Source organism: Salpingoeca rosetta (genome assembly GCF_000188695.1).
Source record: "Salpingoeca rosetta unplaced genomic scaffold supercont1.9, whole genome shotgun sequence".
In the NCBI taxonomy this organism is placed as follows: Eukaryota; class Choanoflagellata; order Craspedida; family Salpingoecidae; genus Salpingoeca; species Salpingoeca rosetta.
In genome coordinates this window covers 675,841-702,004 of record NW_004754925.1, presented here as the reverse complement: position 1 = coordinate 702,004, position 26,164 = coordinate 675,841, and the positions used below count along the sequence as shown (strand labels likewise).

Below are 26,164 nucleotides of genomic sequence, written 5' to 3'. Positions count from 1 at the left end.
GCATGCACACAGACAAACACACATGCACACGCACACAAACACATGCATGCACACAGACACATGTACACACGCACAGACACAGGCACATGCACACACAGACACACACACACACATGCACACACAGACACGTCCACGTCTCACCTCGATGGTGCTGTATGCCTCTTCGCTGTTGTCCCAATCGGGGTCGTAGACCGTCTTGATGGCGTCCCCCAGGGAGCGGCTCGCAGCGGCCATGGCTGCCAAAGTGAATGGTTGAGGTGCAGTCAAATCATCATGACCACAGCAGCAGGTTCGTCAATGAGCACCCAGCCAAATCACCACCAGCTCACAGAAGGCGACAGCACGCTACGAGAGGGCATATGCACGTATTAGCCGCTGTCTTACTTCGCACTGCCTTGATGTAGTTGCCGACCTCCTTGTGCAATCGCGTTGCATGCATCTGCAGCGTATGAAGCAAGCAAGGCAGCACAAGTTGCACACATCAGGCAAATGAAACCAAGGCAGTGCGCCACCAAGGCAATGTCTCGTCGTTAAGGCGACGCCTTGCCACCACCATGGACACTAACATGATCACAAGCACCAAACCATAACCACCCGCATGATCGTGACCACCACCAGTGCTGTGCCAGCATCAACAAGATGGGGTTGGTTGCGCACCGCCTGGGCGTTGAAGTTGGCGACGTGCTCTGCAAACTCCTCGTCCTCCACATGCTCTGTTTTGCTCAGCTGTCAGGCACAGCCAGTTGACAGAGCGATTAAGACCATGCATTGAACCACGGGTGCTTCTCTCTCTCTCTCTCAAAGCACAGCACACGATGCTCAAAGCAAACGGTTCGCCCACATGACACGGTGCACATTCACACACACACACCCACACACATCCTCCAAAACGATGCCAAAGGGACATGCAAGCACGATCCTGGAGACGAAAGAGCAATCTCGCTCAAACAAAACAAACAAACAAACACCATAACCACTCCCGCTCACACGTACGCCCGCACACCTTTTGTCTGATCTTCTCCTGCTGGCGCGTCAGTTGCTTCTTGGCAACCCGAAAGAAGCTCTTCTTCTCGCTCATCGTAGCGGGGGGTTTGGATGTGGATGTGGATGTGGATCGCGGGAGGCGTGGGTTGTGTTTGTGTGTGTGTGCATGGATCCAATCCAAGCCAGCCAAGTAAGCTCACTACAATTTATCATGTCGGCTATGAAACGACCACCAGCCAGCCAGCGTTGCGCCAGCCCACCATCCATCCCATCCATCCGTTGTGATGTGACTCGCTCCATGTCACATCACGAACAGGCTGACATACACACATACACACATGCACGCACGCACATACGCCAAGTCTCATCATGCCATGACATGCTCGCTGTCCATCCAGCAGTTCACTGGTCCTGTCTGGTGAGTTGGGTCTCTGCAAACCGAACAAGGTCAGCCAAGTTTGTGATGGGTCTGTCGTCATCGGCAAATGTGTCACGTCTCGCTACGCGTGGGGCCGATGCCGCTAGTGTTGCAGATGGGGGTTGCGATCCTTCGCCTGCGCCTGTTCTCCCCGTGCTTCCTCTTCTACTTCCTCTTCGTGCGTGTGGTGCTGGGACGGAGTAGTGGAGTGAACGTGCAACGCCGAGCGAGTGCTGCGATTGCTGCTGCCGCTGCTGGTGATGGGTGTCGTGTGCCTGTGTCACTGTCCCGGCAGGATGGTGACCGCCATGCAGTGCACCGGTGGAGTTCACAGACGAGGCGAGACTCTCCCCAGCCTCAGGCGGGTGGCGAGCGCGGGAAGCAAACTGCCATCGCCCCCTCATGCTCGCTTGTTCATGTTCTGACACAACCGTGGTTTCCAGCGCGGAAAGTCGAAGTGGGCTCACCATGACCACAGACTCCGGCTCACCGTCTTGCGGATTTCGTGGCTGCGACTGCTGGTGATGCTGGTTGTGCTGGTGTTGTGAGTGATAGGAGTGGTGGGGATGCATTGCTTGCTGGTGTGGCGCTGTCTCGTGCTGCTGATCGCCGTACCGAAGTGCTGTTGGTGTGTTTGGTGCGTGCGCCATGGTTGGCGGCGGCGGCCCTGTGACAAATGTTGACGTTGACGGAAGGTGTTCGTGGCTGGCTTGTGTTGGCTGAGGTGGCACAGATTGTTCACGCAAGTAGCGCACCCACAGGTTGTGGTGTGACAGTTCTGGTGGCAGCGTTGGCAGCGTTGGCACGTGGTGGGTGTCGGCAGCTCGAGGCTCACTTGTCCACACGTCGGTATCGTCATCATCACGAGCATGTTTCTCTCCCTCCTCCTCCTCTTCGCCTTCCACCTTATCCTCCCCAGACCCGTCCTCTTGTTCTTCCTCCTCCTCCTCCTCCTCCTCCTCCTCCTCCTCCTCCTCGTCGTGGTTGTCAGTGTTGTTGAAGCCACCACTCGTTCTGGCTCCAGGAGCTGCGCGTGCTGTGTTTGCTCGTTTGGACTGCCGAATAGGGTGTTGCTGCTGCTGCTGCTGCTGCTGCGTTTCTGTCGCATGTTCCTGTGCCCCTTTGGTCCTTGCCTCGGTTTGGGATTGCACAAGTTCGCACTGTATTCCCGTGTCCTCAAACCCCTGGTATTGCGTGCTCGCATCAACCATGACCTGTGCATCAAGCACACGCACATGCACAATTGGTTGGTTCTGAGGGGACAGGATGACCATCAAAGGGAGAGAAACAGGTGGGGGAGAGCGACAGTCGGGAAAGGGGAGAAACAACGAGAGCGCGTGCGTGTGCATGCGAGAGGCTCGAGGGAGAAGAAGGACGGGTGGCACAGGAAGAAGCAGTAGCTGTTGCTGCATGGCCAGTGATCCATCACCTTTGCCTCATCCTCTGCCCGTCTGTCGTTGACCGCCTTTGTGAGGACTGTGCACTGTTGTTCGGTGGCTTGAAGTCGGTCTCGCAGCATCTCAAGCTCCTGTGCGCACGAGTGTGTGTGTGTGTGTGTGTGGGTGGGTGTGTGTGTGTACGCGGGCAGACGATTAGGCGAGTGCAAACAGCTCGACCAAAGTCAAGGTGCAGGGTGCACCTCGTGGAGTGAGTAGCACACACGCATGGATGCCAGGCCAACCTGTTCCAGGTGTTGGTTGTGTTCGAGGAGTGCGCTGTTCTGTTCTTGAAGGTCAGCAACGGTTGTCTCGTGTGTCTTGACCATCTCTTGCCGGTTTTGATCTGGACAACGGGGGAACAAGAGTGCACATGTGTTGCAGTTGTGAGGAGAGATGCTGGCTCGTCCATTTGCCACATGGGTAATGTAACAAGCTCAACACATCCGCACAGGGCGCAAGAAAGGGAGCGTTTGTGTCCGCCACGCTTACACGCACTCACACACACCCATGTACATGCACAGCATAGCGCATCAACAAACACATGCTCTCATACACAGCCACACACACACACACACACACACACACACACACACAAGTATGAACAAAGTGCAACAGCAACCGAAGCACAAGCACCGTGCGGTTGCTTACTGAGTTCTGCCAGTTCTGCAATAAGCCGAGCGACGCGTCGCTTATCCCCGGGACACAAGTCGACAAAGGTGGCTGTCCCAGAGCGAAGGAGTGGGCCGTTTGCATCTTCCTCGTGTCCTTCCTCTTCAACATTGTGGCTGTCTTCACCAGCATCACGTCGTTTTGGCAGTGCTCTTCCGGCAATGCTGGGTGCTTTGGCGGTGTGCTGCTGAGGCTTTCCAATCCTCCCAGCTGCCTTTGCTTGTAACGCGTTGCTCGTGGCTGCTGCTGATGTGCTGCTGTTGTTGTTGGAGGCTGTTCGCAGCGTGGCGGTTGTGGTTGTGGTTGTGGTGGAGCCATGCCGTGCAGGGTTTTGGGGAAACAAGCGGTGTGACCCCGCCAGCCCTTGCACGCCACGCGGTCTTGCTTGTGCCTGTGCCTGATTCTGTGCATGTGTGCCACCGCCACTTCTTCCTCGCCGTGTACCATCGTCTCCTTCCTCTGCAGCCGCTTTCTTTGCTGCAGGCCACGACCGCAGCGTCGCTGACCACTCCATTGTTGTTGACCGTTGCTGGTTGTTGGTGTTTTTTCAAATTTGGCGGCACAAAACAAGGCAATGAAAGGGAAGGATGTGTGGTGGTGGTTGGTGTGCGAGCTCCTAGATGAAGGTGGAGATGAAGACGGTGTCTCCAATGTTGAGGGTCATGTGCCACCATTGCGCATCGATCCACAGCACCTGGCATGCACCGCGTCATCGAGGCCAATGGAGCAAGGGAGGGGTTATAAAGATGGAGGGCGTGAGGGTGCGTGAGAGTGAGTGTGTATGTGTTTGTGTGTGTGTTTGTGTGTGTGTTTGTGTGTGTGTTTGTGTGTGTGTTTGTGTGTGTGTTTGTGTGTGTGCGAGAGGGTGAGTGAGTGACGGAGAAACGGCAATGCCAATCCACACACACACACACACACACACACACACACACACACACACACACACACACACACAAAACGACAACAATGACAACAACGGCGCAACCTCGTTGGGGTATAGGGTGCACTCGAGGATCAAGTCCTTCTCCTGCTGAGAGTAGGTGGGCCACACGAGATGCAGCCAGCGATATGATGTCTCGTCAGGGCTGAACCGTGGCGTGACCTCAGGCGGCGCCAGGAACCAGCGCTTGGCGCCATGTAACACTTCCGCAAACACTTGCAAATGAAACATGAAGCAGGACACCGAGTCAAGAAGAAGAAGAAGTGAACATCATCCACACACACGCGGACACATACACGCACATATGTACACACACACATGCGCACGCGCGCGCACACACGCACACACACACACGCGACATACGCACACGCACACACAAACACAAACACACATACATACAAACACACACCTGCGCCGTGTGTGTGAAAGGGGACACCGGAGCCGCTGCCGCCAATGCCAAAGCTGAAGAAAGGCTCCCTGGTGTATGTGTAGTCTGGTCGATGGTAGTGCTGTGTAAAGTTGGTCCAACTGCCCGCACGCAATGTAATGTGAGCAACCTCTGCGCGTGCACGCGCGCGTATGTGTGTGCAAGTATGACTCTGGCACACAGGCAAGGTGCTTGGCAGTGCTATTGAAAGGAGCCACACCTCTTGTCGTAATCGTTGTTTCCAAAGAAGTACCACGTGTCGCCTGAAAGATGCAAATGTTGAGGATGAAGGTTGTGAGTGAAAAGTAGGCGGAGACACGCAATCACAAGCAAGCGAACACACACACACACACACACACACACACACACACACACACACACACACACACACACACACACACAACACACACACAACACAAGCAAACAAGCACAAGGGTGCACCTGCGACATCGTCCATTGTTCGTGGTCGCACGAGGTGTTCCAAGTATTCCCGAAAGACAAGCTGAGCCAACAAGGAAGATTGATGAACACTGAGCAAAGGCATGCACGCACCATTGAACAGGCAACACATGGTGGGACAGAACACAAACAAACGTACGTATGTAGACAGACACGCACTCATACGCATTCTAACACACCCACACACTCGTAAGCATTCTAACACACACACTCGTAAGCATTCAGACACACACACACACACACTCTCTCTCTCTAACACACACACACACACAACACACACAACACACACAACACACACAACACACACAACACACACAACACACACAACACACACAACACACACAACACACAAGCACCGTGTTCTTCTTGTAGCTGTGAGTGTTGGCAGAGCTGAGGACAACGGATGTGTTGCCATACTGCTGCAGGAGGTTCTGCTTCGTGCACACGGATTGGAAGTAAGAGTTGTCCTTGAAGCCGACCAAGATGACGGGATCTGTGCGTCCTTGCGCCTGATACGCCTCCCACTCCTCCTTTGTGTACAGCTTTGGAATGTTGCACCTGCACAAGCGCGTGCGATGTGTGCACAATACGTTTTTCGTGAGGCGTCCTGCGCGTGTCATGCGCGTGTCATGCGCGTCATATGCGTCATATGCGTCGTGTATGCCGGCTCAACAAACACTGTACGCATACCTTGAAGAGTAGAGGGGCTCGTGGTGCACTGGCGGCGTTGCCCAGGTCGCAGCGTCCACTCCTTGCACATCACTGAGGCAGCAAAACACATCCAATGAACGCATGACCAACAGAGGGAGGGTAGAGCACGCAGAGAGATGGAGAGAGGGAGGAGAGAGGGGAAGAGAGTGTGTGAGGAGAGACACACACACACAGACACACACACACACAACACACACACACACACGCACACACACACACACACACACACGCGCGCACACGCACACACGCACACACACACGCACACACACACACACACACACACACACACACACACACACACACACACACACACACACACACGCACAACATACTTGCTGGCTTCTCCCGCGCCGACGGGCAGCAGCAGCGACAGCGCGACAACAAGCAGCACAGCCATGCCTCTGTGCAACCACATCAACCACGTCCGGATTTTCCCACTGTTGTTGTTGTTGACGACGATGATGAATGCGTGGCGGTGCGTGCTTCATGGAATGATGCCTGTGGGCAGACTGCACAGGCCGGCTCACGTGGGCACGCAGGTGAGGGGCTTGGTTAGAAGGCGGCTGGTCAGGGCGCTACATGGCGGCGGCGCGGCACACATTGATAGGAGGCAGCAGGTATCTCAACGACGGCGATGGTGGTGGCTGGCGTGTGTCCTTGGCGGCGGTGTGGCGACCACGACAGCAGCAGCGGCGGCAGTGGCCAATGCAGAAGGAGAGCGCCCCCTGGTGGCAAATGAGGCATCCCTTTACAAGCTACTGCACGCCATCTACAACGACCTTGATGCAGACTATGGCATCGCAGGCTTTGCTGCCCTCTCCGACCAAGAAGAGGACGACATTGATGAATCCGGTGCGCGCGTATGTGTGTGTGTGTGTGTGTGTTGTGTGTTTAGGTGTGTGTGTGTATGACTGTGCATGCGTGTGTGCGAACACGCGAGAGTGGGAGCTTGTATGAGTCAGTGAGTGAGTGAGCCAGTATGTCTCAACAAGTGCGTGCGTGCAACTGCGCTCTGCGTGCCAATGTTCACGCCACTGGCGTCGCTGCAAGGAAGGCTTGCGTCTGAAATCCCACACCATCCTGTGGATCATCCCCCCACTCGCTCACTCAATCACTCATTCATTCAAGGACCCACCTATTCTGCCACGAACACGCATGCACAGGTGGTCACAGCGCGTATGGGGAGATCCTGCCCCAAGGGGTGACGGCGGTCATGCAGGCAATTCAACCCCACCCAGGCTTTGTCTTCTACGACCTCGGCTCCGGCCTGGGCAAGATGGCCATGCAGGTGCCACAACGCTGTCACAAACCAAACACCGTGAAACGCACAAGCAGTGTCTTGGAGTAGGGGGGGGGGGAGAGATTAGCTTGGTGACTCGGACACATCTGAATCTGCCTGCTTGCTTGCCTTGTGCTCGTTCCCTTTGATGACACAGGTATTCTTGCAGTTTCAAGCTGGGAAAGCGTGTGGTGTTGAGCTGGCGCAGACGCGCCATGAGGCTGCACAGAAGGCCTTGGCCAGGGTGAGTTTGGCAGGTGCTTGTCTGAGCTCACACGCATATGTGCAGCATTCGCTTGCCTGTTGCTCTTTGGCATTGTACAAGCGATGCTTGCTCTCAGCATCCTCTTACCAATCACGTTCATGCCTGTGTTATCGCGTTCTCAATCATGTGCTGCCTGACGAATTCACACACACACACACATATGAACACAAACTCACACACTCACTCTGTTCCATCTCACACACACCACACACACACGCATGTACACACAAACTCACTCACTCACTCTGTTCCATCACACAAACATACACACAAACGCCTTTCTCTCACCCACGTCCTCCCACATCGCTCGCCTGCTTGCGTTCAGCTGACAAAGATGCTGGGCACGGACCCGGTGAACCTTCAGTTTGTGCACGGCGATATCATGAAGGTGCAAGCAAGCATGCATGTTCGATGCCATGGCAGTGTTATTCATAGGTACATATAGTCAATTATGCTACAACCAGCGCTTACTCGTGTCTGTGGTGCTGTGTTCCGCTCACATGCTGTTTTGTCGGCGTAGGCGGACGTGCGCGACGCGGATGTTGTGTATCTCGCCAGCTTGTGTTTTGAGGAGCCGTTTCTCACTGCACTGGCGTCCCGCCTCGTCGGAGACGCCCCGCGAATGAGGTGCGTGTAGTTGTGCTCGCTGCATGTGTGGCCACGTGTTTGCATGCGTCCTATGCGCGTGTTGCTTGCCCGTGCATCTTGTCTTCCTCTGTACGCACGTTGTCTCTATGCATCCCCGTCCTTGATTGTGACATTGTTGTGAACGTCGGCACATGTCAGTGCACATTGTCCACCACGATACACTTGCCAATCTACCTCTTGCTGCTGCTGCCACTCACGACCACACACTGACGCCCCGAGACTCTTCGTGTTGGTGTCCTTATCTCCCTGCAATCATGTCATCATTAGCGTGCTCATCTCCATCCAGCCCATCAGCGAAGCAGCGTCAGACTTCCACGCACAATTCAAGCTGGAAACTGTACGTACGTGCACCCGGTGCCACGTCCGCTTGTTACATGTACACACAACGAGGGGAGGAAGGCGTGTTGTGTACCGTGCTCCGCGTACTGCAACTTCTCTGCAAGAGCACATCGCGCTGCGTGCACGGTGGTGTTTGCTCCCCTGCATTCTATTCCATCAGGCTCAACACCACGCGTTGACTTGGGTTTATCGTGACTTCAGGTTCTCAACGTTCCCATGTCCTGGGGCAACGCTGACGTGCACGTGTATCGACGTCCACTCAGCATGATCCCAGAGTTCGCCATGTAGCTCTGTGTTCGTGTGTGCGTGTGCGTATGCGCTCGTGTGTGTGTGTGTGTATGTGTGTGCGCACGTCAACGCACGACATTCGTAGTTGTCACGTTCAGTGCTCCACTTTGCAAAGTACATGTCAATACACCTGGTCAAACGAGATGTACTCACTCGTGGCTTTGTTATACTCGTTGGCGGCTTGTTCTTTGTGTTTCTTCTGTTTTATTCTCCATCACCTTGGAGTGGCTCTGCCTAGTCTGATTTAAATACAAAGCGGTGCTGTGACATGAACTCGCAGCACCTTGCGGAATCGCGAACAATCCTCGTGAAAAGCCATCTTCAGACCATGGCACAGGCGGGAGACATGCACCACCCAATACAACACACACACACACGCACACACACACTCACAAAACGCGTACCTGCATACATTCAGACAAACACATACCAAGACACAACTACACGTACCTCCATGTCTGTGTACAATCTGCTGCCCTCCAAAAGCATTCTACTTGACACACAACCAAGGCGCCGTCTTCGTCGCCTGCATTACACCTCCGTCACATCGGGTCGAGAGTCGCGCGGTAGCACTTTCTTCGACCTGCGTCTCTTCTTCTTCTTCGTCTTCATCGACATTGATTTCGATTTCGGTTTCTCCCCATCTCCGAACATTACTGCTCCTTCTTGCTCCCGTACCTCACGCTCACCCATGTCGTCATCATCTTCTCCATTTTGTCTCTCACCAATGCTACCAATGCTGCTGCTATTGCTGATGCCTTTGCGCTGACTGGCCCACATTTCCTGCGGCGCTGGCTGCTCCTGGCGAACACTGCGCTGTCGCTCTTTGAGTGAAATCTGCCGCGCCAACACTGATCCTCGCTCGTCGCTGCCAAACACCACGGCACCACCATCATCATCATCATCATCATCATCATCATCGTCGTCGTCGTCGTCATCACCAACAGCCCCATTATCGTCATCACCAACACCAGCAGCAGCTTCGCGTTGGGCTGTGCGCCCCCGCCGCTGTCGTAGCAGTGCCGCCTCCTTCTCTCGCTCCTCGGCAACAGCCGTCAGCGGGGAAATGCGATACGACACGCGCGACCCGCCAATGCGGCGGTGGCGAATCAGAAACCGACCCCCACCGCCACCGCCACCACCGCCACCACCACTTCCGCTGTTGCTGCCACTGTTGCTGTTGGTTCTTGGTGGTGTGGGCGAGTGGACTGTGATTGGTGGCAGTGTGGTGGGTGTAGACGGGTGCAGTTGAGTGGTCCTGGTTGGCGCTGTTTGAGCTGGTGGTGCGGACACAGCCGTTGTTGCAGTCGGTTTCGCTGTCGTTGTTGTCGGTATCCTTGCTGATGTTGTTGCCGCCGGTGTTGCTGGTGAAAGTGATGGTCGCGGCGACACGGCTGCGTCGCATGCAAGTGATATGGACGATGACGAGGATGCGGCTGACTGCATGCGCAAATCATCTTGAAGTGTTCGCACGATGCCCGTGTCGAATTCAATGACGGACGAGCCAAAGGACACGCGCTTCTTCTTCCTCCCTGCTGGGTCGTAGTCACCATCGGCATCATCAGCATCATCGTCGCCGAAACTGCTGCTGGTCACACTTGATGCTCTCCGCAGCGTGCTACTGCTGCCACTACTCTTGCGCAGCAGCCGGCGAGTCACCTCACCCCCACCATCACCGCCATCGCCATTGCTAGCACTGCCATCACCACCATCGACTCCGTCGCCATCATCTCCATCGCTCCCGTCCGACGATGACGTGTGTGCGCCCATTCCCACTTCCACGTCAAAGCTGAGTGAGCGATGCTTCCTTCTCTTCCCAAGCATCGGCTGCACACGTGGTGTTGGCAGCGGTGGTTTTGCCGGTGCCATCATCCCTGCAGTCATGTCGGCAGCAGGGTGCGCCTCAACACTCATGCTCTGGCTGAGCGACGATGATGAAAGCTGGGATCTGCCATGGGCGAGTGGGATCGCTGGTAGCTGTCGTGGCAGCGACTCAAAGCTGCCAAACTGGCGTGGAAGCGTTTGCTGACGCCGAACAGGCAGCTCTTGCTGCTCGGATTCCTGCTCCCGCCTGAACACGTCGTTTGTTGCATGTGTGTGTTGGGTGGGGGGGGGGAGAGGAAAGTTGTTTGATTGATGATGACAACACAGACACAAGTGAGAACGAATGCGTGAGTGGGACAACCAACGACCACACATAGTGTGCATGTGCATGGTGGATGTTTGTGAGTGGGCCTGTGACCATCACACTTGCACGCGCTGCGGACGGTGTTTGCATCTCAAGCAAAGAAGCGGTGTGCACAGCGTGTGACGCACAGTATCTTGTAGCCGTGAATGGTCTGTTTGTTCTGTTGCGTCAACTCCCTCACCCTAAAAGCAGAAGAAGCAACAAGCGTGTGATGTGTAATTTGCCCAGGGGGGTGAGTCGGAGCAAGGAAGGAGGACGCATCAATTCATTCATCACACACGCACACGCGCATACGCGCGCGCGACAGCATGGCGAAAGGGTGAAGGTGGACTGCATGTTGTAGATATTGCAGCGAGTACGTACCGTGCTGGCTTTGGCAGCGATTGTGCTAACGATGAGCATGCAGAAGGCGACGCACAAGTGCGTGTGTATCGTGTCAAGGTCAGTGTGCGAGTACGTGCGGGTGTGTGGTATGTGAGGTGACGTGTGTGTGCAATCCGTGACAAAGAGGGCCAAATATTACATCAGAGACATGTGATCAAGCCAATAAGTAGAAACATCATAACAGCACAGCAATGCCTCCCACATGTGTATCATGACACCACTCACAGAAGAGACTTGGTCTGTTGATATTTCGGGTGAGATAAACACACGAGGAAGGTGTGTTGTCGTAGGATAACAAGTAGACAACACAACAGTCACAGTAAGGGCAACAACGGGAGCAAGTGGTGAGCATGAAATTGGCATGACAAGCACAGCAAACACACAGTCAACAACGCTCACACAACATCGCAAGCCTATGCGTAACGCAGCAATTTGTTGCTTCGATACGAAATCATACTCAACACAGACACAGACACACACGCACACACACACACACACACACACACACGCACCGACACACACGTGGTTCACGCAACGCATGCATGCAATAAACACACAACACATTTGAGCAAACGTACAGGTGCAACGATGAGGAGAAGCTCTTTGACTCGTCAAATTGCGAGCGTAGTGCCTTTTGGATATCCAGCAGTCGCTTTGTCATCGTTTCCTCCAGGTCTTGGATGTTTTCGCGCATGTCCTGTTCCGTGCGTTTGATGGACGCCTGGACCTGTCTCACTAGATCCTTGTTGGCGCGGTGGATGGCCGTGATGGTGCCCTGCCACTCGTTCGTGTCCCGTGTCAGGCCCTGATACAGAGAACAAAGTGAGAATCATGACAGGTATGGCATGTGCATGACGCTTGAGCACAGCGTGATCGCGGCCCTGCAAGAAGAAACAGTGTCCAAGTCAAAATCAGTGACTACAACAAGCAGTAGCACCACCACCACGGGCTTCAGCGACATGAGATTGAAGTACACAACAACTGCATCACCTCATCCGATTCAGAAACGAGGGCGTGGAGCCAGCGCGGAAAGTTCTTTGGGTTGATCTCCCTGAAATGGAGGTGAAGAGTAAGTGCGTGTAAATGTGTGTGTGTGTGTGTGTGTGTGTGGGCGTGCGTGTGTGTATCGTGTGTGTGTGCGCGTGTATCGTGTGTGTGTGTGTGTATGTGTGTGAACTTGTGTCAAGTTGTGCATGTGATGGTGAGGGTGATGAGGCGCCACCACAGGCAGCGAGAGAGCAATACAAATCGAGACATTCGTGTGAGAATACTTGCGCATGTGCACTTGCATACCGATCAGACATGGAGAGCTCCAATTCCGCGATGATTCGCGCCTTTTCATAAGGAAACGCATCGCCCTGGCACGCGCAACAATGAACAAGCACAAGCGCGTGTGTGACGAGACGTACTGAGTAACAATGTTTGCACTCTCCGTGTGGCGATGGTCATGCATGACTTAAACAACATGCAGCTCCCCCTAATGGTGATTGTGTCTTCACGACAAGGGCACACGTACCTCTTCCTCGTGCACTTGACTCATAAACTCCGACATCAAGTCTACACACAGGTGTTGGTTGCAATGTGAGACGGTGGTCATGTGTGGGCGTGAGTTAGGGGATGCATATATGACAAGACGAGATGAACACTTTCAAATACACACAGAGGCAAGCACACTCACACCACGCAACACAGGCACACCGACAAACATACAAACAGAACAATGTCGGTTCATCAGCCAATCCCTTTTCCCCAACACACACACACACAGGCACACAAACACAAGCACACGGACGCAGACACACACACACACAGACACACACAGAGGAGACTCACTGATCATGAGGTTCAGCATGAAGATGGTGACGACGAGGGAAAGAATGACAAAGACGAGCTTCCGCACCACATCCTGCACCATGTCTTCTCCCGTGTCATCAGACGATGCGTGCAGTTGAAGCAGCAGCGACTGTGGCAAGGTGGATGGGTGTGAGCAGAGGAAAGGCGCAGTGTAGCTGTGTCAGAGTCGCAAATGTTGGCCACCATCTTGTTTGTGATTTGGAAAACACAGAGAGGAGACAAACGCTACTACCACACAGGTGAGCAATTGTCTGATAGGTACAGGTGACAACAGTGCACTCAGATACACATCCATGTGGACACAAGCACGATGTTTGCATGCGCTACGTACGCCCATGTCGCCGAGTAGAAACACGTTGTAGACGTTGAAGAAGATGTTGGAGGCGTGCGATTCGCTGTCGAAGAGGTAGTCGTCCGTTGGCACGCGACTGAACAGCAGGAAGAAACAGGTTGCCGTGCCAACCATCACCTGCATGTGAGCGCGAGTGAGTGAGTGAGTGAGTGAGTGAGTGAGTGAGTGTGTGTGTGTGAGTGAGTGAGTGAGTGAGTGAGTGAGTGAGTGAGTGAGTGAGTGAGTGAGTGAGTGAGTGAGTGAGTGAGTGAGTGAGTGAGTGTGTGAGTGAGTGAGTGTGTGTGTGTGTGTGAGAGTGAGTAAATATCCATGTATGTGAGTGCTTGTGTACATGCGTGCATCTTAGTGCATGTGGGTGTATTGTATGTAAAAGAATGTGAGAAATGTGCTAGTAATTGCATGTATGCATGCGTGTATAATCGCACATGCCTGTTTGCATGCGACATGAGCGGTGAGCTCGCGAGAATAAGGGTTCGTAGCACAGGGAGTGCAAGAGCACCACGTACAATGAGGAGGATTGTGAGGAACGGGATGGAGAGGAGGAGGACGCGGAAGATCATGCGCACAAGAGCACCAAAGGCCTCAAACGCGCGGAGAAAATACAGCACCTATCAAGCAGCCGATTGGGGATGGAGGGAAGCGAGTGGGTGTGGGTGAGTGGGCTGCTGATACAATAGTTGCCGAATGCACATTTGTCGAATGCACATTTGCCGAATGCACATTTGCACGTGTGTTTGTGTTGTATGTGCTCATTGCAGACACGCATGCACGACACACCCGTGCCATGCACACCCCGTGTGTGCACCATAGCACCGAATCCCCTTTGCTTGCACCTGAACACGCATTCAACCATGTTAAACGTCACCTGCATCCAGAGGAGCAGGCTTGTGATTCCGGCAACATCGGTGGTGTCGTCGTAGCCTGCAACGTACATGATGACGCTCATAATGGCCAGGACAGAGGAGGAGATTTGCAGCAGCGACCACCCGTCCGAGATCGTTGCCAGCACAAACGAAACACTCGAATGCGTCACCTGATGAATGGACCGTGTGTGCGTGTGTGGTGAGAAGAGATGGAGCTATCTTGCATTTACAGTGTGGATCCACGCGCAAGAAGGTGTTTCGCCGTGCAACAAACAATATGCCTTGCGGGCTACTTCTGGTGCGCTGCGGAATGGAATGTAAACAGGGCCGCGACTGAGACAAACAAAAAGCATGCACATGCACACAAACGCACACAAACGCTTGCACGCCCACGCATGTACGCATGTACGCATGTACGCATGTACACACGCACCTGCACCTGTCTGCGCTCACGGTAGAGCTGTCTGCAAGCCTGTGGAATGACAAGAATTGCCATTGCCAATGTGGCGATGCGCCGACTGCTGTATTGGTCCTCGTTTGCTGGGGTTGCAAGTGAAGGAGAAGATCATATGTGTGTTTGTATGTATGACGTGATGGTGATACTTTGATGAGATTGGGGTTCGTGAGAGTGTCCAACACATTGCACCATCGCTACCCCACATGACATGCCCATGCAAACGCACAAGCGAGGCCATGGTGACAATGAACACACACACACGCACACACGCACGCAACCATGAGTTGTCCAACCATAACATCCCAGTGTGACAGTTTGTAGTGGTGGGTGTGCTTAACAAACGTTGTGGGTCGCGCGCGATGCGGCCAATAAGGGCGCCAAAGGTGAAGAAGGTGAAGACAAAGGCGAAATAGATGAAGAGCTCCCGGAAGAACAGACGTCGCGCGTATGCATCCCATTTGAAGGCAAGTACCTGTGGCGGTGGAGAGGGTTTACGTGAATGCATACGTGAGTGCACACGTTGTGTAAGTGTATGTGTGAGTGAATGGATATGAATGTGAGAGGGTGTGTGTGTGTGCGTGAGAGAGAGGGTGTGTGTGTGTGTGTGCGTGAGAGAGAGACTGTGTGTGTCAGTGAGCTGATGTGAGTGTGAGGAAGAGCGGTTGGGTGCAACGGGGGAGCTGTACATGCCAACGTAAACACCACCAGCATCACCATCACCAGCATCACCATCACCAGCATCACCATCACCAGCATCACCATCACCACCACCACCACCACCAACAACAACAACAACAACAACAACAACAACAACAACAACAACACCAGCATCACCACCACCACCACCAACAACAACAACAACAACAACACCACCACCACCACCAACAACAACAAAACAACAACAACAACAACAACACCACCACCACCACCAACAACAACAACAACAACAACAACAACAACAACAACAACAACAACAACAACAACAACAACAACAACAACAACAACAACAACTCAGCTTCACCTTCTTCATGAGGACGTTTGAGAAGAGACGCGCATCGCCAGCCTCGAGGAAGCTGTGGAGAACAGAGTTGATCACCTGCTGCTTCGAGTACTTCTTACTCTCGTCCATCATCTCCCCGTTTATGGGCATGGGGCCCATGAATGACCGTCGGGGCGACTTTGAGCTGCCCAGCGAGCGCGACGCCAGCCGTTGGGGCGTTGAGAAGGACAGGAACCGGCTCTGCTTCTTCCTGCGGCTGCTCAGCGTCCGCCGCACCGTCACGCGCATGCCCACACCACGGCCCTCATCGCACGTGTACCCCTCGTCATCATCGTCGCTGTCGCTCTCCAGGTCGTGCATGGGGATGATGCCTGCAATCTCAGGGATGCTGATGTACGCCGCTGTGAGCCGCGAGGCTGCCTGCGCCTGAATCACGCTGCTGGGCATGAATACGCCAATCAGCCGCTGCCACAGCGTCTCCTGTCGCGTCGTCTCTTTGATGTTCCGCCACACGTCGGGGAGGTTGCGTGATGTGGAGCCTACGAGTGACATGCCCTTGTGCACCTCAAACCGCACCTGCACCTGGCTCGACGTCAGGCTCTCGTCCAGCCCAAACTCCTGTATGCAAATGTACGAGAGTGTGCAAGTATGAGTGCGACAGTGTGCAAGTATGAGTGCGACAGTGTGCATGTGTGCGTGCGACGGTGTGCGTATTTGCGTATCGGTGCATGTGTGTGTGTGAGTTTGTGTTTGTGAATACGGTCATTTCAATATGCCCTGAACCAACGCTGCAAACTCATCAGCGTTCGCATGTACATGTGCACATGTGCATGTGTGGGCTTGTGCAAAGGAGTACAACTGCTCGCCCACGTACGGACCCAACCAGATATCAGCAAAGTCGCGATGACTACACGTGAGGGCACCTGAAGAAACGTGGCGACAAGGTCCGAGAACGATTGTGACAGCCTGATGAGGTTCACGAGGAAGCGGTTGCAGGCGACGGGGAGTGGGCCCAGCTGACCAGCCCGCTTGGCATCCACCAACTTGTCGAGGAGCTGGTGTGTTGGTGGTGGTGACAATACAGGCAGAGGAGAGGAGCCCGTCGATGGTAAATACAGTGCAGGAGGGGCGGTGAGGAGGTGGCATGCGGAGAAGTGTGACAAATAGCTGAAAGGAGAGGAACATCACACACGCCAGATGCTCACATGCAGGCACACACGTGAGTCGGTTTCATAGCACGTGTACACACACACACACACACACACACACACACACACACACACACACACACACACACACACACACGCAAACACACGACTCGGTTTCACAATGCCTGTGCACGCACATACAACGGCACGCACACACGAACAGGTACAAGCGCACCCACCCCCACCCACACCCACCCACCACACACACACACACATACACACACGAGCTCCCGCACCAGCTTCGCGCAGACACGATCGTTGACGCGATGGGCAATGGTGAGCACATCGCTCCCATCCTCCGTCGCCGGCAGCCAGAACTTGGGCACGTCCGCCTGTAGCAACAGCGACAGCAGCCGCGAATCCTGCATATGAAAAAGAGAGAGAATGTGAGGGTCCAGTTGGCCTTGCTGTTGGGCATGCTGTATCAAAAAAACCACAAGTGCACGCACACACACACACACATTCGCACACACACACACACACACACACATACACACACGCACGCACGCACGCACGTCTGTTTTACTTTGTTTTCGACCGCTCGATGCATGATGGTGATGGCATGATCACCAGGAACGTTCACTGTCATCGGAAACTTGTCAATCATGTCCTACACAGTTTCAAGGTAGGCAGAAAGCGTGAACGAACCGTGGTAGACGGGAGATGAAATGTGTGACAAGCAAGCATAAGTCTGAGCGCCCCCGTCTTCCACGCTCAGTGACGCAGTACGACCACGCAAGCACATGTTCCCATGCAGACGCGAGCACAATACAAGCGAACATGCACACGCGCACACACACACACGCATGCACACACAAGTATGCACTTTCGTATTGCTAGCACCCACCTTGACGATGGCGTATTGGTTGACTTTGTCGTGCAGAATGAGATCCTGTGCCTCCTTGAAGGTTGGCTGCTGGTTGTACAGACTCATGTCTAGAAATACCAGCCGCCCAGTCGACAGACCTGCCAGCAGTAATGGTGGCGGTCGTGGTCATGGTCATGGTGGTGGTGATGGTGATGGTGATGGCCACATGAGCGACAACCTTTCATGTCAACATACAACGCCAGATGTCAAAACACACACCAACACACACACACACACACACACGCACACTGTCACACAGATTCACACACACACATACACACACACACGCATACTGTCACACAGATTCACACACATACACACACAGAGACAAACGTTGCAATGTGCTTGCAAAGCAGCCAAGTTGAAGTGCACCCGTGCTTGCTGTTACGCACCAAGAGCAACCATGCCCGTCATCGTGTAACCAGCGGGCACCCACAAAGAACTGAGGCAGCGATTGTAGAAACATCAATCAGAACAAATCAATGGGTGAATCAATCGTGTCACGATGACAAGGCAGAGAAGTGACAGCACACCACAATGGCACACCCCACCCGTTTTCACGCCCACAAACACAAACACGCACATGCACCGCGCGTGCACGCACCAGATGCATCCCTGACCTTTCAATGGGGTTATCCAGGCGTCGCTCGCGAACAGAAAACTTGTGCGAATCAAACTCGCTCTTCTCGTCTGTCATCACAAACACACACGCACACACAAGCATGAGGTCGAGGGTGGCAATGAGATGTATGTGGTATTTCAATGGAGCATGGGATGTGCGCATGTTATGCGCAGTTGTTGTGGGTGGTGAGGAAGGAAAGCACAACATCACAAATGCTCGCACCACCAGTACCACCAGCAACTCCACCAAACCACTTCTGTCGCACCAAACACAAATGCGTTGGAGTCGAGACCGCCTGTGATGAGCTGGTTCTCGGGCCCAAATGAAACCGTTCGCACGTGATCCGTGTGCTTCTCAAGGCGGTGCAGCTGGGAGCCTATGGACGAAGAACAGACATTGAACAACACGACGTGAGGCTACGTCAGCAGTTGCAACGCACCGCACTTACCAACGTGGTCGATCTTACAGCCACCGTCCCCCAACACGCACGCACACGCACACACATGCACACATTCACAAATACAAATCAACACACACACACACACCACGATAGTACAGCACACACACACCACCAACTACAACTACTTTGTGCTTGTACCTGATTTGGTATCGAGGATGACGCACGATTTGTCACGCGATCCTGACGCAACGTAGGATCCACATGACGAAAACGCAATCGTGTACACCTTCAGCCAGCATCATCAAGCAGGTGTAGGTTTGCACATGAGGGCGTGCGTATGTGTATGGTGTGTGCGCCTATGTGAGGAGTACATGCAAGCAAGCGAGTTGGCGAACGCCTTGAGCTACAACACCACCCACACATGTGGGCTTGTGTAACCAAGCAATGCGTGCTGGTTCCATGCGCACCTCCTTGGTGTGCGCCTCCGTGATCCATCTGTGCTCCTCCAGGTTTGTGTCGAAGGCGACAACGAGGCCTTCATCAAGGCCCATCACCACCAGCGACCGCCCAATGAGCTGCAGCGCAGCTGGGACGAGGAGACAACAACATGTTGAGGGGGGGGGGTAAGACCGTCGTGTTGGCAATCAGAATTGGCGTAGTAACAAGGTGTGCAAAGGTGTGCAATTGTGTCGGTGTTCCAGCAATGACCCCAAACAGAAGCATACGCGTGAGTTGACGGCGGATTTTGCTCGTGTGTGTATTCAAGCACACAGCACTTGCACCCACCCACACCCTCACACTCACACACGCACATACACACGCAAAACACAACCAGGCGTACTTGTATGGGCGTCTGGGCTGCGTTTGCCTGGAAAGGCGGCGATTGAGAGCGCGCTGCTGGAGAGCTCATATTGGGTGTCGCGGACGGCGAGAAGTTGTTCCAGCAGTCGCTCCTTCTCCTTCGCCTTCTCATCTACTCAGATATGATTGTTGTTGTTGTTGTTGTTGTTGTGTGAGTACGTGCATCTGTGAATCACAGCTTGTGCACAGTGTTTGAATGTAGAACGCCATGCGTGTGTGTGTGTGTGTATTGTTGTGCTATGCCCCAATAGCACACATACACACGCACATGCACACATACTCACACCGCGTGCACATTCCTGTCTTCACAAACGCCAACACACGCGCCTCATCTTCTTCCCCGTCACAGTTTCCCCACCCAACCGACCTGGTGACGGTGGAGTAGCCGAGTCGTCTCCAGGTGTTTGCGGTTTGTTCTGTGCCGCTGTATGGCTATTCCGCTTGGAGGAGGATGAGGAGGACGGGCGGTCCGTAAAGACACTGGATGACAATGGGTGTAGATTCACGCTCAAAATGCGAGGCGTCTCCGTGCACACAATCGCTTCCTCGCCTGCAGCGCACTCATGTCGTGTGAATGTATGTGAAGGCGTGTTGTGGTATGAGTGTGTGTGGTGTGTGTGTGGTGTGCGTGCCATCATGCTGGTTGCAATCCCTGATAGTGATGAGCAGTCACTACACCTGTGCTCGTGACGGTGCAGCACACGACGCTTGCTGGGCAGGTGATGGACTTGACCGTCTCGTATTTTCGCAGACACGTCAGCGTGATGGTCTGTAGTTCACGCACGTTTGCGCGTGTGCATTTGCAACAACCACAAGCACAAGTGTGCATATCGTAAGCACATGTTTGCATGCTGCATCGTGTTTGTGTTGTGTATGTGCCTGCCTCAACCGCGCTTCGACCAACAACACGACATTTACGCCCCGACACCCGCGGTCATGTTGATCACACACCTTGTCCTTTGACGAGGACAGGAGCTGGCGGCAAACACGGCAGAGAACGTGTGCACGTGTCAGTTAAGAGGATGAATAAGAGGATGAATGGGTTTGGAGCAAACCTGCTAACGTCACTCCTGCGCAACACAAACGATCCAGGACACACACACACACACACACACACACACACACACACACACACACACACACACACACACACGCAAACACACACGCACGCAAACACACACACACACACGCGCGCGCGCGCGCATGCACGCAAACACGTCCAGCTGGCACATGTGTGGGTGCGCGCACCATGACGCCGCCTGCAACAAAATTCAGACCAGTGACGGTCTTGGTGTGCGGTTTCAGCATCGCCGTCTTCTCGCCATCGCGCACGTTGAAGATCTGAATGTCTCCCAGCGATGACCCACTGGTGTGCGTGTGTGTGTGTGTGTGCGTGTGTGTGTGTGAACGTGATGAAACGGAATATGGCCACGCGTGATGAAAACGTTGGTGTCGAGCACACCACTCCCGCAACTGTGCATGCTGCTGGACTTAACCAGGCAAGATAAGGCCGCGTTGGGTGGAAAGCCATGACTGTAATGGACTGGTGGTGATGGAGCAAGACAGCGTAGGTGCAGGGTCGTGAGGGAGCGAAAGCGTGAGTGAGTGATTATGAGAGCGAGAAAGAGGAAGGGTGCAACTATTTCACAAGCAGACACGCAAATCACATACATTTGCATTCAGGTGTGCGCTTGTACACATGCACACAAACACACACCTTCTTGAAGAGGTCGAAGCTGAGGTGCGACGCAGGCGTGGTGTGGCCGACGACGTTGAAGGACGTGACGGTGGTGATGTCACCTGAGACACAACCAAACACGCGGTGCAGAAGGGGAGAAGGGTGGTGAAATCGCACTCACGTTTGTGACACGTGCTGTGTTTGTGTGTGTGTGTGTGCGCGCGTGTGTGTATGTGTTCGCATCTACGTCGCTCACTCGATGTGGTTGCGTCAAAGGATCCAACCAGGAACTGCATGCCGCCGCCGCTCTATCGCACATTAGCATTGCACTGATGTTGTGAGTTGGCTAGTTGCTGGAATACACGCGTACATGACACGTACACGAGCACACACACACACACACAAAACCAACAAGCACACATGCAAGCATGCATGCACAGGCCACATGATTGCACCTGCGACGCCTCAATGTCCTCTGGCCGGTGAATGACCTGCACCATCTTGCAGTGGTCGTGGGAGTTGCCCTTGTAGCAGTACACCTGCAACCATGACCCATGTACATACAGACGCAAATGCGATTATTGGTGCAAACGAGGGCAAATCACATCACGCGTGTGCAAGTGTGTGCGTGTGCCAGTGTGTGTTCGTGTGTGTCTGCGTTCCTGTGCTTGGAATGCCCCGCGTCATAGTTTCTTTTCCACGCACCGGTTGTCCGCTTTCACTGTCAAACACGTTGACGCATCCGTTCTTGGTGCTGCTCACAAAGAACTTGCCATCTGATCAAGTTCACATACATGCGCGAGTGATCCCGTGGTGTGGGAAAACTCGGTGGGGATGTTTGTGTGACGACTTTCATGCGGTATACACACGCACTTGCATCAGATGGAACGAAGACAAACTCATCGCGCACCCACTTACGTACGCACACACACACACAGACACACTGACACTTGCGTACACACACACACACAACACGCAACACGCATACACGCATACACGATACGCTCTCCTTCCGCTGCGTTGGTGTCATACTTTTGAAGAAGCGTACACTGCGCACGTAATCCGTGTGGACGGTGACCGTGTAAATGATCACTGCGCTCTGGGGATCAACCAGCCGCACCTGTACATGTGTTGCATGCAATGCGTTGTATGCAATGTGGTATATGAGCCCATACGCAGTACACATGAGCGTACATGTGCATGTGAAAGACATTGGCTGCTTGCTCGCGTCCCGATACAGTGCACAGTTCGCACACGTGCCAAGATGCGCCAACTCACCATTTTGTCATCAGAGCCAATGAGCAGGAATCGTCTGAGGATCAAGAGCATGTACACACGCACGCATGTCAGGGGTGGAATGCAAGTGGGGGAATGAACCAGAGGCGCCGTGTACACAATGTCGCCAACCAAGTGGGACACACGCATTGTCAAATGGACACTGCCCTGTCCCGACAAGGTGATACAGGCGATGGGTGATACCACAAGCATCGGCAGTCACACCCACCCGTTTGGTGCGTAGTCAAGGGCGTACACGCGTTCGCACTTGATTGTGTATCTGCATGTGAACAGCGGAGTGGGAGGAACTCAAAGTCAGTCATCGCACCACGAACTAGCGCACCGCAGAGGTGTTGTGGAAGATGATCCACGGTGCACGTGGCATGCGTCACCACCACCACCACCACCACAACAACAACAACAACAACAACAACAACAACAACAACAACAACAACAACAACAACAACAACAACAACAACAACAACAACAACAACAACAACAACAACAACAAAACAACAACAACAACAACAACAACAACAACAACAACAACAACAACAACAACAACAACTTGTTGGCGTACACGAGCTGGTCATCCTCGGGCCGCTTCAGGTCAAACACACGCGCACTCTTGTCCTTGCACCCTGCAGCATGAGTGCATGGAGGGTGGCGGATGCAGCACGCAGTCGCCGCAGATGTTTGTGACGGTAATGGATGTTTGTGACGATGATTGCGCCAACGCGAGCGTTGATGAAGCGTGAGAAGACAGCACCCACAACCACTTAAGCACCACACGCACGCCATCACACACACACACCCATCATCATCATCATCATCATCATCATCATCATCATCATCATCATCATCATCATCATCATCATCATCACACAAATACATACATACACACACACACACACACACACCTGTTGCGAGGTGGTGCCCCTTTGGGCTGAGGGCGACAGCAACCACCTCGTCACGGTGCGGCGCCTCCGCAACAAAGATGGGATGAAATGTCCACACGGACAGGAGCCACGCGCTGTGTTTGCTTGTGCCAATTGCAACCACCTGAAACGACGAAAGGGGGGAGGGATACGTGAGATGATGGGAGTGAAGAATGTGTGGGTGTGTGGGTGTGGGAATGATGCGCACTGGTCTAGCCCCTGACCCTAACCCGAATGAAGGCAGAGCAGCGCTACACGGAGATTTACAGAGCAGACCGTGCACGCGTACCTTGTTTCTGAAGCCAACCACCATGCACCGTGGCTTCACACCAATGTCTATGGCCGAGAGAACAGGAGGTGGTGCACGCGTGGACGGTTGAGGTGTGCAAGTGACGACGAGGATGATAATGATCGACAGGGGACGACAGGTATCCTGATATCAGACGACACACGCAATACATACACAAAAAAACAAAAACCAACAACACACACATGGAGCCCCCCCCCCCCACACACACACGCACGCACGCAGAGAGCAATTGGTCGCACCAAACTTGTCTGGTGCAGGGACGTGGACAGGCAAGCAGTGTCTGTTGCGGAGGGAGTGCCGTCGCGAGAGCTTGGTGACTGTGTCGGGGGTGGTGTCAAAGCGGAGGAGCGTGTATGCCTTGCTCTTGAGTACCACCAGCAGCACGCCACCGTCGTCAGAGAAGCACGCCTCCTGGATGGTCGCGGCGGCATCATCACTGATCTTCAGTGCAAGTGCTCCGCGCAGCTCGCCCGTGAAGCTGTCGAAGATGGACATGGTGGCATCGGCAAAAACCACGTAGATGTGGTTGTTGCCAAACCAGAACGCGGCCACCGGCGCCTGTGATACCGAATGCACAATTACCTGTCATCGGTATCCATACAGGTAGCGAGGTAAGATGAGGCGAGGTGAGCGCAAGGGAGGGGGGTATGGTGTCAGAGGAAAAGCACGACACGCACGTGCAGTGAGTGCTCCTCGTGTATGTGTGTGTGTGTGTGTGTGTGTGTGTGTGCGAGGAGTGGCCGTGGGCACGTGGCAGGGAGCACGCTTTTCAATCTTCCATGTGGCTGTGCACAGACCCGCGCAACCAATACCAGTCGGCACCACGGTGACACTCACTTGCTTGCACAGGCGGCGGTTCTTTTTGAAAGCATGCACAAACTTGGCATATGCATACGCCGCTTTCCAGTGGCGCCGCGCCCTCTCCCCTGATGCACGTTGTGTGCGTGTGCGTGCGTGTGCGTATGTGTGCGTGTGCGTGCGTGTGTGTGTGTGTGCGTGTGTGCGTGTGCGTGTGCGTGTGTGCGTGTGTGTGCATGAGAAGCGCCCGGTGTCCACGCGCTCATCGTGGATGGCGCAAACGAGTGAACGAGCAAGTACGCACCCACAACCCACCCTACACCCCATCACACACACACACACCTGGAAGATCTGTGTTGTTTCCCTTTTGCACTTCATACTGGTATCGATCGTATCGGATGGATCTGCGTTGGAAATGGGGTTGTGACACCACAGCACGTGTTGTCGGCACAATGTCACATACAAACACACACGCAGACATTCGTGCGACAGCACTTGCACACACACACACACACACACACACACACACACACACACACACACACACACACACACACACACACGCACACAGGTGACGGTACTTACACGCCGCGGTGCTGTTGCTGCTGATCCGTGGAATCCTTGACGCGCGCCTCCAGCAGATGCTCTGCCTGCGTCTTCCTGAACGTGTGCCCGCGAGCATGTACATGTGTGTTTACATGTGTGTGTGTGTGTGTGCGAAGCGATGGAACGATCGAATGCACTGATATGCACAATGTTCGGTGTGATTCGTGTGGAAGGACCACACTCTCACGTTTTGAAACGACAGAGCAGCCAGCCAAGGGAACGCTGTTACAACAACAACAACAACACACACACACACACACAACGTACTGTTCGTAAGCCGCGACACCGTCGAGGATTTCTTGCAGCAGGTATGGCTGCGTCTCAAAGCTGTTGGCCAGCTTTGTTGCCTTGTCCTTGCCTTCATCGCCGCCACTCATGGTGTGGCGCAGTGATGTCCGGTTGTCGCCTGCTTGCTTGTGTCCTCCCTCCCTCTTCCTTTTTGCTTGTTTGTTCGGTACGTTACTTCGTCAGCTGTTGCTGTGCGTGCTTGTTTCACACCGTCAGCATCAGCAGCATTACAACCCCTGTTGCTGCTGCTGCTCGTGCTGTTGTGCCTTGTGTGCTTGTCCTAGACCTTTTGCTGTTGTGGGGTTGCACGACAAGGACTACCTGCAAAAGACTACATTCCATTCAAGT

At 53.9% G+C, this 26,164-nt stretch overlaps 5 protein-coding genes across 5 annotated transcripts in view; 1 reads left to right on the top strand and 4 right to left on the bottom strand.

The window, feature by feature from the left end:
- PTSG_04062 (uncharacterized protein) overlaps positions 1 to 1,078 on the bottom strand; it is a gene marked incomplete at both ends in the record, with an annotated part of 3,880 nt that extends 2,802 nt beyond the window's left edge. The window contains 4 exons of the mRNA XM_004994902.1: positions 142 to 236; positions 385 to 439; positions 658 to 726; positions 1,004 to 1,078. Of these exons, the coding sequence (XP_004994959.1) occupies positions 142 to 236; positions 385 to 439; positions 658 to 726; positions 1,004 to 1,078 (294 nt within the window). The remainder of the gene's footprint in view (positions 1 to 141; positions 237 to 384; positions 440 to 657; positions 727 to 1,003) is intronic.
- Positions 1,079 to 1,339: 261 nt separating this feature from the next.
- On the bottom strand, positions 1,340 to 4,024 carry PTSG_04061 (uncharacterized protein; the record flags this gene model as incomplete). Its single annotated transcript, XM_004994901.1, has 4 exons — positions 1,340 to 2,616; positions 2,832 to 2,930; positions 3,084 to 3,184; positions 3,490 to 4,024. 4 exons carry the CDS (start codon positions 4,022 to 4,024, stop codon positions 1,387 to 1,389), a joined length of 1,965 nt encoding a protein of 654 aa, XP_004994958.1. The 3' UTR covers positions 1,340 to 1,386.
- Position 4,025: 1 nt separating this feature from the next.
- Positions 4,026 to 6,502, bottom strand: PTSG_04060 (uncharacterized protein). Its single transcript, XM_004994900.1, has 8 exons — positions 6,380 to 6,502; positions 6,027 to 6,098; positions 5,693 to 5,894; positions 5,319 to 5,379; positions 5,098 to 5,140; positions 4,860 to 4,978; positions 4,496 to 4,665; positions 4,026 to 4,204 (listed from the first exon to the last, which is right to left on the bottom strand). Exons 1-8 carry the CDS (start codon positions 6,460 to 6,462, stop codon positions 4,127 to 4,129), a joined length of 828 nt encoding a protein of 275 aa, XP_004994957.1. The 5' UTR covers positions 6,463 to 6,502; the 3' UTR covers positions 4,026 to 4,126.
- Positions 6,293 to 9,165, top strand: PTSG_04059 (uncharacterized protein). Its single transcript, XM_004994899.1, has 7 exons — positions 6,293 to 6,899; positions 7,211 to 7,335; positions 7,484 to 7,570; positions 7,917 to 7,979; positions 8,112 to 8,218; positions 8,507 to 8,576; positions 8,780 to 9,165. The coding sequence occupies exons 1-7, from the start codon at positions 6,443 to 6,445 to the stop codon at positions 8,864 to 8,866; spliced, it is 996 nt and encodes a 331-aa protein (XP_004994956.1). The 5' UTR covers positions 6,293 to 6,442; the 3' UTR covers positions 8,867 to 9,165.
- On the bottom strand, positions 9,140 to 26,163 carry PTSG_04058 (uncharacterized protein). Its single transcript, XM_004994898.1, has 45 exons — positions 25,796 to 26,163; positions 25,508 to 25,582; positions 25,265 to 25,326; positions 24,962 to 25,050; positions 24,364 to 24,706; positions 24,104 to 24,150; positions 23,797 to 23,938; positions 23,457 to 23,517; positions 23,106 to 23,156; positions 22,880 to 22,913; positions 22,634 to 22,721; positions 22,307 to 22,377; positions 22,057 to 22,140; positions 21,858 to 21,909; positions 21,641 to 21,723; positions 21,420 to 21,466; positions 21,172 to 21,289; positions 20,875 to 20,898; positions 20,602 to 20,692; positions 20,291 to 20,473; positions 19,904 to 20,035; positions 19,530 to 19,648; positions 19,261 to 19,348; positions 18,928 to 19,038; positions 18,661 to 18,730; positions 18,433 to 18,482; positions 18,020 to 18,138; positions 17,699 to 17,782; positions 17,409 to 17,534; positions 16,888 to 17,019; positions 15,986 to 16,582; positions 15,307 to 15,436; positions 14,941 to 15,047; positions 14,510 to 14,677; positions 14,151 to 14,252; positions 13,624 to 13,761; positions 13,272 to 13,401; positions 12,955 to 12,995; positions 12,732 to 12,796; positions 12,429 to 12,489; positions 12,017 to 12,243; positions 11,664 to 11,677; positions 11,418 to 11,442; positions 11,183 to 11,236; positions 9,140 to 10,937 (listed from the first exon to the last, which is right to left on the bottom strand). The coding sequence occupies exons 1-45, from the start codon at positions 25,903 to 25,905 to the stop codon at positions 9,398 to 9,400; spliced, it is 6,285 nt and encodes a 2,094-aa protein (XP_004994955.1). The 5' UTR covers positions 25,906 to 26,163; the 3' UTR covers positions 9,140 to 9,397.
- Position 26,164: the final 1 nt, after the last annotated feature.

Coding starts and splice junctions, on each gene's coding strand:
- PTSG_04059 (XM_004994899.1), top strand. CDS start 6,443: ATGCCTCTGTGCAACCACATCAACCACGTCCGGATTTTCCCACTGTTG. Junction 7,336..7,483: donor TGGGCAAGATGGCCATGCAG/GTGCCACAACGC, acceptor TTGATGACACAG/GTATTCTTGCAGTTTCAAGC. Junction 8,577..8,779: donor CACAATTCAAGCTGGAAACT/GTACGTACGTGC, acceptor TCGTGACTTCAG/GTTCTCAACGTTCCCATGTC.
- PTSG_04060 (XM_004994900.1), bottom strand. CDS start 6,462: ATGTGGTTGCACAGAGGCATGGCTGTGCTGCTTGTTGTCGCGCTGTCG. Junction 5,895..6,026: donor GAGCCCCTCTACTCTTCAAG/GTATGCGTACAG, acceptor GCGCTTGTGCAG/GTGCAACATTCCAAAGCTGT. Junction 4,666..4,859: donor CTTTCACACACACGGCGCAG/GTGTGTGTTTGT, acceptor TTCATTTGCAAG/TGTTTGCGGAAGTGTTACAT.
- PTSG_04058 (XM_004994898.1), bottom strand. CDS start 25,905: ATGAGTGGCGGCGATGAAGGCAAGGACAAGGCAACAAAGCTGGCCAAC. Junction 23,518..23,796: donor GGGGCACCACCTCGCAACAG/GTGTGTGTGTGT, acceptor CTCATGCTGCAG/GGTGCAAGGACAAGAGTGCG. Junction 20,036..20,290: donor GGCTACTCCACCGTCACCAG/GTCGGTTGGGTG, acceptor ATATCTGAGTAG/ATGAGAAGGCGAAGGAGAAG.